At 43.4% G+C, this 13,253-nt stretch overlaps 1 protein-coding gene across 2 annotated transcripts in view; it reads left to right on the top strand.

The window, feature by feature from the left end:
* SMIM7 (small integral membrane protein 7) overlaps positions 1–5,340 on the top strand; it is a 32,722-nt gene extending 27,382 nt beyond the window's left edge. The window contains exons 4-5 of one of the 2 annotated variants that reach the window (XM_069767746.1): positions 723–813; positions 4,191–5,340. In XM_069767746.1, coding sequence (XP_069623847.1) covers positions 723–813; positions 4,191–4,206 — 107 coding nt within the window. In that variant the 3' untranslated portion in view covers positions 4,207–5,340. The remainder of the gene's footprint in view (positions 1–722; positions 814–4,190) is intronic. The other variant, XM_069767745.1, reaches the window with a different exon arrangement.
* The last annotated feature ends 7,913 nt before the right edge of the window (positions 5,341–13,253 follow it).

The raw sequence follows: 13,253 nt of genomic DNA, 5'->3' as shown, positions 1-13,253 counted from the left end.
TCACAGATGACATGTAAGCATGCTTAACGTAATCCTATTGGGAAGATATCCGCAGCCGGCTGGTGAGGGGCGGCAACGTTACTTCTCTGATCTGCCCGTGTTCCTATCTTTGGCACATTTGGTGAGTGGTAAAACAGCATATCTGTGCCCTGCACCGTATGTATGGCGGGAGCTCTACAGCCTTCCGTCATGCTTGGATGGAAACCTCACCATGTGCCTGAAATACCGGAGCTGTGGGGTTATGGCTTTGGCACTGCTTTTGCAGGACTTTGATCCAATGGTTCATACTTATGGCAAAAGCTTGATTTTCTTGCTTTTTAAAAAAAAAAAAAAATTGATACAGAACTGGTAGGGATTAGTAAAATGAGATTTACTCCATGGGGTTGGACTAATTTAAAAGGGGTATTCCCATTTTTAGACCTGATCTTCTATCAATAGGAATCTGAGAGCGGGAGCTGCATGGAGCTGGTGCCTGACACATGTACCAGTGCTCCATTCATTTTCCATGGGACTGCTGGATATAGCTATTGCTGGCAGTCCAATAGAGAATACATGCGTTGATGGTGCAATCTGATGGAGCCCTGCAAAGACCCATTCTCGGGATCGGTGGGGGTCCCAGGAGTCGCACTAATTCTGACTTTGGCATGTTTTGTATATACACTTGCAGTAGCCTACATATGTTCGTCACTTCACACTACTAATGTTTTGTTTGTTTTTTTCAGGTGACAATATTCGAGAATTTCTCCTCAGTTTACGCTACTTCCGAATTTTTATTGCCATGTGGAACATATTTATGATGTTTTGTATGATTGTGTGAGTAGAGGGGATTTTTTCCAACAGTTTATAAGGAATTTCTTTACTGTAACAATTTTATAAATTAATTTCTGATTACAATTTAGGCTGGGGCCAAACAGCGCCTTTGGCCGCAACAATGATCAGGCAGCCAAAAATCGCAACGCAACATAGTGCAGCCGAATGGGGTGGTATTGTGACCAGCAAGTTACCAGCCAGCCCAAGTGGTGCTGTATTTCCAGCTTTCTTACAGTACCTTCCAATTTCTCTGCATTATGCTGCAGTGTAGCAGCGGCGTGCCCATCAGGTACATTGTTGCTGGGCATTGTAACCGGCTCTGTCTCCTGGCACAAGCCTGCGTTTCATGTTACAATGTCCATGAGATCATAAAGATTTCTCATGTTGAATTTCTCTTTGGAAGGGCACCTGCACACCACCAGTTATCTTGGACCAGTGCTATTCGTGGTTTTCACAGAATGTCATGAGTACGAGTGCTATGGGGTTGTGCACATGTCATGTCCGAGGGAATAATCGGACACCTGTCCGATTATTTTATATATTTTTATCTGAGTTTCTGATCAAAATTGACAATGCAAGTGTATGGGACTGCACTTGGCTGACACCCAAGGATGATCTGAGGAGGGAGAATTCTGATCAGAATAATCAGATGGAGAGAAAAGAGCCGTGTGACCCTACCGAAAGGAGGAGAATTGGGACTTTATAGATTGGTACATTCACATCATATGCTGTCTGGCATGGTACTGACAACAGGCTAACACGGTGATGAACTGGGGTATTCTCGAGGGCTCCAGGGTTCTTGGGAAAAGAAACCAGGTTAGGGTACAACTATATAGAATATTTTTCAATGTTTTATATGGAGTTGCTACAAAAAGGTAAAATCCACAGTATGTCCGACAGGAATCCAGATGTGCATTATAATGCTCATTTAGATCATATGCATTTTGTAACAAATATGGTTTCAACTTGGGCCATGTTCCCACATCCTTTTGACACACCCTAGTGACCCATGGAGTTTGACTGATACTTAGTTCCCCCACTGTATTTAATGTATTTGATCCCTTGCTGATTTTGTAAGTTTGCCCACTGATAAAGACATGAACAGTCTGTAATTTTAAGGGTAGGTTAATTTTAACATTAAGAAATAGAATATCAAAAATAAAATCCAGAAAATCACATTGTATAAATTATATAAATGTATTTGCATTTTTCAGTGACAAATAAGTATTTGATCGCTCTGGCAAACAAAACTTCATACTTGGTGGCAAAACCCTTGTTGGCAAGCACAGTAGTCAGATGTTTTTTGTAGTTGATGATGAGGTTTGCATACATGTCAGGAGGAATTTTGGTCCACTCCTCTTTGCAGATCATCTCTAAATCATTAAGATTTTGAGGCTGTCACTTGGCAACTTGGAGCTTCAACTCCCTCCATAGGTTTTCTATGGGATTAAGGTCTGGAGACTACCAGGCCACTCTATGACCTTAATGTGCTTCTTTTTGAGCCACTCCTTTGTTGACTTGGCTGTATGTTTTCTGTCATTGTCTTGCTGGAAGACCCAGCCACGACCCATTTTTAATGTCCTGGCGGAGGTGATCACTCAGGATTTTACGGTACATGGCTCCATCCATTCTCCCATTGATGCGGTGAAGTAGTCATGCGGCCTTAGTAGAGAAACACCCACAAAACATAATGTTTCCACCTCCATGATTGACAGTGGGGACTGTGTTCTTTGGGTCACAGGCAGTATTTCTCTTCTTCCAAACATGGGGAGTTGAGTTAATGCCAAAGACCTCAACTTTTGTCTCATCTGACCACAGCACCTTCTTCCAATCACTCAAAATCATCCAAGTGTTCATTGGCAAACTTCAGACGGGCTTGCACATGTGCCTTCTTGAGCAGGGGGACCTTGCGGGCACTGCAGGATTTTAAACCTTTACGGCGTAATGTGTTACAAATGGTTTTCTTAGTGACTGTGGTCCCAGCTGCCTTGAGATCATTTAACAAGTTCCCCCATGTAGTTTTAGGCTGATCTCTCACCTTCTTCATTATCAGGGATACCCCACGAGGTGAGATTTTGCATGGTGCCCCAGATTGATGTCGATTGACAGTCATTTGTATTTCTTCCATTTTCTTACTATTCCACCAGCAGTTGTCTCCTTCTCACCCAGCGTCTTACTTATGGTTTTGTAGCCCATTCCAGCTTTGTGCAGGTCTATGATCTTGTCTCTGACATTCTTATAAAGCTCTTTGTTATTGCCCGTGTTGTAGAGGTTAGAGTCTGCCTGATTGAGTCTGTAGACAGGAGTCTTTTATAAAGGTGACAATGTAAGACAGCTGTCTTTAATGCAGGTAACAAGTTGATTAGGAGCGTCTAACTGGCCTGTAGGAGCCAGAACTCTTAATGGTTGGTAGGGGATCAAATACTTATTTCTCACTGCAAAATGCAAATAAATTTATATAATTTATACAATGTGATTTTCAGGATTCTAATTTTGATATTCTATCACTGTTAAAATTAACCTACCCTTAAAATTTTAGACTGTTCATGTCTTTGTCAGTGGGCAAACTTACAAAATCAGCAAGGGATCAAATAATTATTTCCTCCAATGTATATCATTTTTAAAAATGGATCCATGCCTCCAGTACGTTAGACTCTGCATACGTCCTGTTCTAATTCGGCAAGCAAAGCCGAAACCTAGCTGTGTAAAATTCCCTCAGCGGTGGCCAACCCCTGCAGGTATTTCTATGCAGCTGAACGCTCCGGTCCCGAGTGCCGAGTATTGATGCGAGAGACTCGTGCAAGTTTCTCGCATTGCACTCGCAAGTGTGACCCCGGCCTAAGAATCATTTTTGCAATTGTGTTTTATTAACAATTTCCTATAAACTTTGCACATTCTGCCTTTGTGTTGCACAGTTTTTGCGCGTTACAGACATGAGTTAGCAGAGAATCTGTCAGTGAGCTCATTCTGATGGGAGAGTGTTTATTGGTTAAATTCTGTTTTCGGAGCTCCTTTCAGCTGACTTTTGAGCACAAGAAAGTTGAGCAGAATTTTGTAGCCAGAACCCAGCTAAAAGGAAGGAAGATAACTGTTAGAAACGCTCGCTGCCAGATTCTCAGAAAAGCCAGTCAGCAGTAAACAGCACAGTGTCGGTATGGGTGCAATATTGGCAGCATTTGGAATTAAACCCAGTTGCAAAAAAATCACTTTCACCCAAAACTACAGATCTGTAAGTGGGAAATAAAATGGCCCTGAAGGCGCCCATATCCTTCAAATCCTGGCGACGCAGCCGGGTAGTAAGCCACGGGTGACATTAATGCATTGTATTGCGTGTATGAGAATAAATGAATGTATTAATTCTCCTCTTTTCTTCCTTGCAGGCTGTTTGGATCATAAACATGGTTCTCTACGGTGGTGTGAATACAACCTTAAAGAAGCTCCGATAACCAACCTCCCTTTCCATCAGTCTCACCAAGGCCTAGTTGATCCGCAGATACGGGCATTCTATTGACATGGACTATTTGGTGACTTTATCACAAAATCCTCTATTGTGAAAGTAGCGTGGGACCTCATGCAGTTGCTAAGTGTAATGGCATGTTTAGATGTTGCCAGAAAGTATATATAAACGTGACATGAGAGCATTGCAGAAGCACAGACCTTTCTTCATCACTCATAAACGTCTTCCTGAAGATGACACTAAATGGTTGGGTTTTTAATGTTTTCTACATTACTGCTCACACAGGGCATAAAGGTAAAATATACTACATGTACGACAACATGCTTCCATGAGTAAATACTTGTATCTTGTCCTAAAACATTTTTTTGCAATTGGATTTCCTAATTTTTTTTGCCACTATTGCTGGCTGGCTTTCTTTTAAAAGAGAATCTGTCCCCAGGTGTTTTGGGATCGGAGACCAACATCATGTAGGGAGAGAGACCCTGATTCTAGGGATGTAACACTTACTGGGCTATTTGCTGTAGTCTTGATAAACACTTGTTTTATCTGCAGCAGTTCTCTAAAAGCTGACCTCTGTATATCCCTGTCCACACCACTGATTGGCAGTCTGCTATATATACTGTGCATAGGCATAAACTGCTGATCATTGGGTAAGGCTTGGTGATAGGATAGACAGAGCGCATGAATATGGATGGCTATATGGCAGTATGTTTCCTAGTCCTCTAGTGATCATATTCTATTGATAACATTCCTTTTTTATTATCAATACTACAGTAAGCAGCCCAATAAGTGACACATCCCTGTATCAGGGTCTCATTATGGTGCCCTCCGATTCGGTTGCAAAAACCTGGAGACAGACTTTCTATGCCACTTTACATGTATGGTAAAACATTGATATATTTTGGTTTTGCTTGTATTTGACAGTTTTGGTATCTTTTTTCCACTATGGGTGCCAGTCAGCTAATGAAAGAAGTTGTACTACATGGGATTCTGAGATTGTATCGCACAAGATCTATTTCTAAATAGACACAATAATGGTCACGTAAACCCTTTCTCACACTATTTTTTTTTTTACACTTTCTCTTCTGGCACCATGATCTTAATGCTTTTTTTGTACAATGTATTTCTTAAAGATTACTATTGGGAACCATATAAATACACACCTAGAACAAGCTTTATTTGGGGGACTAGAAACCCACAAAAAAGCCACGACCAAAAGTGTAAAATAAAAAGTTGGAAAAAAAATGCGGTTAATGGTGCATTTCTTATGGACGCACAGCCAACATGCGGCTGTAATGCATGTATCCAATCGGCTGGCCAGAATCCTGCATTATTAGTCATTCTGCGCCCATAGGGAACGTTATCAGCTGCTAACACAGGACGATGTGCAGACGATAATCATCATTATACAGATTGCTATAATCGCACCTGGCGAATGAGCGGCGTGCCAGGCGTCTTTGGAGTGCAGTATGGATTCATGGATGCCTCGTAATGAATACAATTCTCACCTGAACAGTCGGTCCCACTGCTGTTTTAGAGAAAAATCACTGACCTCACACAGACAGCATTCGGGCTGAAAATTAATAAATGTTTCTATTAGGAGTATTTTGGTTAAACGTTACTTTGCTGTGTCACATCTTTATTCTTTAGGTGATCCTCAGCATCGGTAGTAAAGTTTAAGGACAAAGTTTGTATTCTGTTGCTAAGGAACAACTAAAATGTGGTGGTAGGGCTTGACCTGCCCTCCCTTAGCTCCAAGATTGTCAATGTTTCCTGTACTGTTCGTAAAGAATCTCATCAGAAGTGAAGCTGCACATTGCTCCCATCACCCACACACTGCACGGTTTAAGATGGAGTACTCGACGTCTCTTATACCAGCATACCCGCATCAGTATTGCTCTAGGGAGACACTTCAGGAAAACACAAGCAATGTTATTCTTGAACTGGCTTCTGTGACGACTTTTGCATAATTATTTGCAGTAGCTTTGCCGCCAGATTTTTTTTTTCTTTTAATTCTGAATATCAATTGGTAGTGGCCAAAGAATGGACCAATCACTTTTTAGGCCAGAAGTGGGGAACTTGTAGCCACAGGCCCTTTATAGCCTGCAGCATCCTTTTTACTGGCCCCTGGCAGATTCCCAGGGAGCACAGTTCTCGGACCGGGGATCACAACGCTTGGGATGGGGGCAGTCTAAATTCTGGCCCTTTAACCTTCGTCCGGCTGAGTAGGTACAATTGTAACTATTCCGTTTTAAAATTGCAATAACTTTTTTTTTTCGAAAAGCCGTAGAGGTTGAAATTTCGTGACATCTCTGCAGTTTTGGTCCAGAATATATTGGCCAAATTTCAATAAAATATATATGAAGGTACAATTGTACCTCTGCAGCCTGTTAACGTTGTAAAATTATGCAGCCTGTCGAAGGTTAATTGCTCCTGACACTGCGTGCATGCAGCGATTCACTACTGTGGCATGTGGAATAAATTATTACATCCTGCATCAGGACATACTTTGTGGGCAGAGTGACTCTGCACTCCAGTCCCACCGGCAACAGCAGCGGAAGCCTCAGCCCCTCCTGTTATGTATGTGACCCAGTGTATCCAATGTGATGTATGTACAGCAGTCTGTGTCTCCTACGTCATGTATTCGGCAGACTCCCCAGTGCTTGAGTTCTATGTTATGTGAGCAGACCCGCAGTGTAATATACATCATGTTCCAAATTATTATGCAAATTATATTTTTCTTGGATTTTCCTAAATGGTCGGTGCAAATGACAGTCAGTCTAATCAAAGTCATCACCCGTTAGATTATACATCGAATTTTATTGAAGAAACCTCCCAATGATAACAGTATAATCTCCAAAATGAATAAAAACTCAAAATGCACTGTTCCAAATTATTAGGCACAGTAGAATTTCTAGACATTTGATGTTTTAAAGAACTGAAAATGCTCATTTGTGGAATTTGCAGCATTAGGAGGTCACATTCACTGAACAAAAAAGCTACTTATCTCCAAAACATCCAAACAGGCCAAGTTACACGTTAACATAGGAACCTTTCTTTGATATCACCTTCAAAATTCTTGCATCCATTGAACTTGTGAATTTTTGGAGAGTTTCTTCTTGTATTTCTTTGCATGAAGTCAGAATAGCCTCCCAGAGCTGCTGTTTTGATGTGAACTGCCTCCCACCCTCATAGATCTTGTGCTGGATGATTCTCCAAAGGTTCTCTATAGGGTTGAGGTCAGGGGAAGATAGTGGCCACACCATGAGTTTATCTCCTTTTATGCCCATAGCAGCCAATGACTCAGAGGTATTCTTTGCAGCATGAGATGGGGCATTGTCATGCATGAAGATGTTTTTGCTCCTGAAGGCACGATTCTGCTTTTTATACCATGGAAGAAAGTTGTCAGTCAGAAACTCTATATACTTTGCAGAGGTCATTTTCACATCTTCAGGAACCTTAAAGGGCCCTACCAGCTGTTTCCCCATGATTCTGATCCAAAACATGATTTCTCCACCTCCTTGCTGATGTCGCAGTCTTGTTGGGACATGGTGGCCATCTACCAACCATCCACTACTCCATCCATCTGGACCATCCAGGGTTGCTCGACACTCATCAGTAAACAAGACTGTTTGGAAATTAGTGTTCATGTATGTCTGGGCCCACTGCAACAGTTTCTGCTTGTGAACACTGTTTAGGGGTGGCCGACTAGTAGGTTTATGAATCACAGCAAGCCTTTGAATGATCCTACACCTTGAGGTTCGAGGGACTCCAGAGGCACCAGCAACTTCAAATATCTGTTTGCTGGTTTGTAAAGGCTTTTTAGCAGCTGCTCTCTTAATCTGATGAACTTGCCTGGCAGAAACCTTCCTCATTATGCCTTTTATCAGCACGAACACGTCTGTGCTCAGATTCAGCCACGAATCTCTTAACAGTATGATGACCACGCTTAAGTTTTCAGGAAATATCTAATGTTTATATCCCTTGACCAAGGCATTTCACTATTCGATGCTTTTCGGCAGCAGAGAGATCCTTTTTCTTTCCCATGTTACTTAAAAACTGTGGCCTACTTAATAATGTGGAACATCATTTTTAAGTAGTTTTCCTTTAATTAGAATCACCTGGAAAACTAATTATCACATGTGTTTAAGATTGATTTCAGTGATCCATTGAGCTCTGAGACACAATAACATCCACGAGGTTATTTGAAAAACAAAACAATTAAATCTTTATGACACTTAAATCCAATTTGCATAATAATTTGGAACACTGTGTACATCTGTGTTGAGAACAAATTATTGCTGCCAGTTCTTTAAAAAACAAATTGCAAAGAGCAGACAGCGCTCCAGACCTCAGTAAACCGGGAAAAGCAGTTGTGTGTAGCAACATCAATATCCCCTAACATCACACGTCACCAATAAAAAGCAGGACCAGCTGTCACACTAGGGGTGAGTTAATTAAATGTTTGACCAAATATGACCGGATACATTTCCAGTTGATGATTTTGTATGGGCCTGAGTGATGGTATACAAAATCCAAATGGCCCCCAGCAGAGAAAAAGTTTCCTACCCGTTTTAGCTACTTCACAACTTTCAAAGCGTGATGTAGTTAAAATCATTACAAAAGACAGATCATTTGCACAACTGGGTGTTTTGACATTGCAGTGCTTTCCTTTTTACTTTTTTTTAGGTGAAGGAAGCGCTTTTTCAAGTGAGTACCAGGCAGGATATGCAAGAAAATGTCACGTACACTTATCTTTTAGGGTGATGAAGGTTTTTTTTTTTTTTTTTTCTGGCCCGATGTTTCTGGCTCAACATGACTTGTAGAACATATACAATCTATGGTTCATATAGCATGACTGTTCTCCATAGATGCACTGCGAGCGAGATTTTCTAAAATGACATTTTAAAAGGACTCTGTCAGCACAGCATGAAGGTTCAAACTAAATACCGCCGCTCAATGCAAAAAATTGTGGCCAAAATTATATACATATTTTCCCTCCTCCCCCCCAATTTTGATTGACAGCTCTGGCCTGGCTCTATGGCGGCTGAGGTGGAGGGAAACCAAGTAGGTGGTAAGGTGTATATGGAAGTTAGAAGGTGGACAGAACGCCTGTACTCTGTGTAAACAGTCATTCTGTACTGACCGATTAGAAGACTGTATGTCTCAATATTTTCATGCACTTTTCGTATTGCAGCTTCCTGCATCCGATCAGAACAAGATGCCATTAATATAAACATAAGACAAACACTGTAAGATATGGTCACACTATAGAAAAACTACCGTAATCCAACTTTAAACCTGGCTGTTGGAGAGAAGAGCGCTATGACCACACATACTATTGATGTTTGAGTAGGGGATGGGGGTCATGAGTTCCCACTTGGAAGATTCATTCAAGTCTATAAGGCCATGTTCACACGATCCTTTTTTTCTTGCGGAATTGCCGCGATTTTCCCGCTGCGGGTCCGCAGCTGTTTTCCATGCAGGGTACATTACATTGTACCCTATGGAAAACAGGAACTGCTGTGCCCACAATGCGGAAAATCAAAAAAAAAACCCGCGCTGAATAGCTGCGGGAAAAAAGAAGTACCATGTCACTTCTTTTTTCGGAGCCGCAGCGGTTCTGCACCCATTGACCTCCATTGTGAGGTCAAACCCGCAGTAAAACCCGCAGATGAAAAAAATATCTGCGGGTTTTACTGTGGTTTGTGGTGCCGAACCGCTGCAGCAGGAAGTGCGGGGAAGCGGGCGGAAGTGCGTGGGCGGAGTGTGGCTGCCCCCCCGTGCTCCGATCCCGCCCCCCCATGCTCCAATCCCACCGCCCCGTGCTCCGATGCCCCCCCCCCCCCCCAGTGCTCCGATGCCCCCCCCCCCCCCCCCCCCCGTGCCCTAATCTCCCCCCCTTATACTTACCCGGCGTCCGTCCGGCCGTCTTCTCCCTGGGCGCCGCCATCTTGCAAAATGGCGGGCGCATGCGCAGTGCGCCCGCCGAATCTGCCGGCCGGCAGATTCGTTCCAAAGTGCATTTTGATCACTGAGATAGGTTATATCTCAGTGATCAAAATAAAAAAAAATAGTAAATGACACCCCCCCCCCCCCCTTTGTCACCCCCATAGGTAGGGACAATAAAAAAAAATTAAGAATTTTTTTTTTTTTCTTTCCACTAAGGTTAGAATAGGGTTAGGGTATTTTCAGCCATTTTAACTGCATAGAAAACTGCATAAAAAAAAAGGATAAAAAAAAATCAAAAAACGCATCAAAAAAGGACAAAAAAAGGACCAAAAAAAGGACCTGCGTTTTCTGCCAAGAGCTGCAGTTTTTAAAAAAACAGTCCTGAAAAAAAAAGGATGGAAATCAGGAACGTGTGAACATACCCTAAGTCTGATTTGGGAGAGCCAAGTTCTGCACCTGGTTATCTCTCAGGTGGCAACAACCCCCCGGCATTAAACACTGAATAGGTGATAAAATAGAATTACTGGAGTCGGGTTGTAGACCCAAAGCCTTATTCTGCATTTCTGAGCATTCTCCTTTGTTACCCTGTAATTTATCAAGTACATTATGGATTTGGTATTAGACAAGTTCTCCAATCACCTACTAAAGGCTTATTTCCAAAATAGTAAGTCATAGGGCTGGACATAACTGACTGTGGGGACCCCCAGCTCTGCCGAGAATTGGGCTCTGCAGACCCTGTCTAAAAAGAAGCAGAGTTGTGCGTGCTCATCTCTATTCATTATGAGACTGACGGAAATAACCAAGCACCGTACTCTCTGGCGTTCCCATACAGCAGAATAGAGCTAGAGTGTGCACCAATTGTAAAGGGGCTCCGTTCTTGTAATGTCAGAATCCAGAGACCGTTATCGCTTGTCTTGGGAACACCCCTGTATAGGGACTGTCCACTACTCGGACAACTCCTTCCCAATCTGAATGTTTGCCCAATTTAAAATAAAAACACCTATACTCTCCTGTGTGTTCCTGGGGCTCTCCATAGTCTGTCACATCACCTGACCCCGCCACCCAATCAGCGCAGGCGTTACTGTCTCCGCCTCTGGACAAATTGAACGCCAAGAGATCAAAGAGCAGCTGCAGCTCTCACTTCCTGTGTTTGATTTGTCTTAAGGCGGAAACAGTCACGCCAGTGCTGATTGGGCGCTAAAGTCACATGTTATAACGACCCTGTGGAGCCCCGGGAACAGCACAGGCAGAGTAGACATGCTTTCATTTAAACAGGAACAATCAGAATGGGAAAGCGTTGTCCTAGTTCTGTACTACCCCTACAATGAATTACATCTTACAAGGGCTGTGCACTTCCTTCAGCCGGGGATTATGCCCACGGTGTTAGGGTATGTACATACGCTGCGGATTTTTCCAGACTGATTTTGATTAATCCGCAGGTAAACCACACTGCGGATTTCCAGTGGAAATGCTGCGGATTTACCGAGATTTTTTTGCGGATTTTGTGCAGATTCCACCTGCGGATTCCTATTATGGAGCAGGTGTAAACCACTGCGGAATCCACACAAAGAATTGACATGCTGCAGAATAAGGCTGCCGTCACACTTTCAGTATTTGGTCAGTATTTTACATCAGTATTTGTAAGCCAAAACCAGAAGTGGAAGAATTAGAGAAGTATAATAGAAACATATTCACCACTTCTGTATTTATCACCCACTCCTGGTTTTGGCTACAAATACTGATGTAAAATACTGACCAAATACTGATGGTGTGACGGCAGCCTTAACATGCAGCGTTTCCGCCCGATTTTTTTCTGCTTTATGCACATTTTGTTTTCCATAGGTTTACATGGTACTGTACAACGCATGGAAAACTGCTGCAAATCTGCAGTGTGTGCACATAGCCTTAATGTCCCGTTACACTAATCGATTTACCAACGATCACGACCAGCGATACGACCTGGCCGTGATCGTTGGTAAGTCGTTGTGTGGTCGCTGGGGAGCTGTCACACAGACCGCTCTCTCCAGCGACCAATGATCAGGGGAAAGACTTCGGCATCGTTGAAACTGTCTTCAACGATGCCGAAGTCCCCGGGTAACCAGGGTAATCATCGGGTTACTAAGTGCAGGGCCGCGCTTAGTAACGCGATATTTACCCTGGTTACCATTGTAAAAGTTAAAAAAAAAAAAAAACAACAGTACATACTTACATTCTGATGTCTGTCACGTCCCCCGGCATCAGCTTCCTGCACTGTGTCAGCACCGGCCGGCTGTAAAGCAGAGCACAGCGGTGTCGTCATGACATCACCGCTGTGCTCTGCTTTACAGCCGGCCGGTGCTGACGGTGGGGGACGTGACAGGCATTGGAATGTAAGTATGTACTGTTTTTTTTTTTTTACTTTTACAATGGTAACCAGGGTAAATATCGGGTTACTAAGCGCGGCCCTGCACTTAGTAACCCGATGATTACCCTGGTTACCAGTGAAGACATCGCTAACTCGGTGTCACACACGCCAATCCAGCAATATCCGCAGGTGATCCAGCGACAAAATAAAGTTCTGGACTTTACCCAGAGACCAACGACATCACAGCAGGGGCCTGATCTTTGGTCGCTGTCACACATAACGATTTCGTTAACGATATCGTTGCTACGTCACAAAAAGCAACGATATCATTAACAATATCGTTATGTGTGAAGGTACCTTTAGGCCCCCTGTGCCCACACGGCGCACCCAGCCAGTACTGCTGGGAGGGAAAGCCGCAGAAGTGAGCTCTGGGCAGAGTAAGTGACATGCCAGCTGTACATGGCCCGGCTACGGTTGCTAATAACTGCTGTCCTGCACGCTCCAGCATTACAGCGAGCGGTCACCGAGCACGCACGCACGCTCCACCGCGGCCACGCCAGCACTGACAGTCAGCTACACGCACAGCCTGACACTTCCTGTTGGGGGAGGGGAAATGTACGTCTATGCGTACGTACGTGACGTGCGTGCTGCCCAGAGGAATCGTGACGCGAGGACGTCGCTTCTGTGGCG

The sequence above is a fragment of the Ranitomeya imitator genome, chromosome 1 (genome assembly GCF_032444005.1).
Source record: "Ranitomeya imitator isolate aRanImi1 chromosome 1, aRanImi1.pri, whole genome shotgun sequence".
NCBI classification, from domain to species: Eukaryota; Metazoa; Chordata; class Amphibia; order Anura; family Dendrobatidae; genus Ranitomeya; species Ranitomeya imitator.
This window is presented reverse-complemented; position numbering and strand designations above follow the sequence as displayed.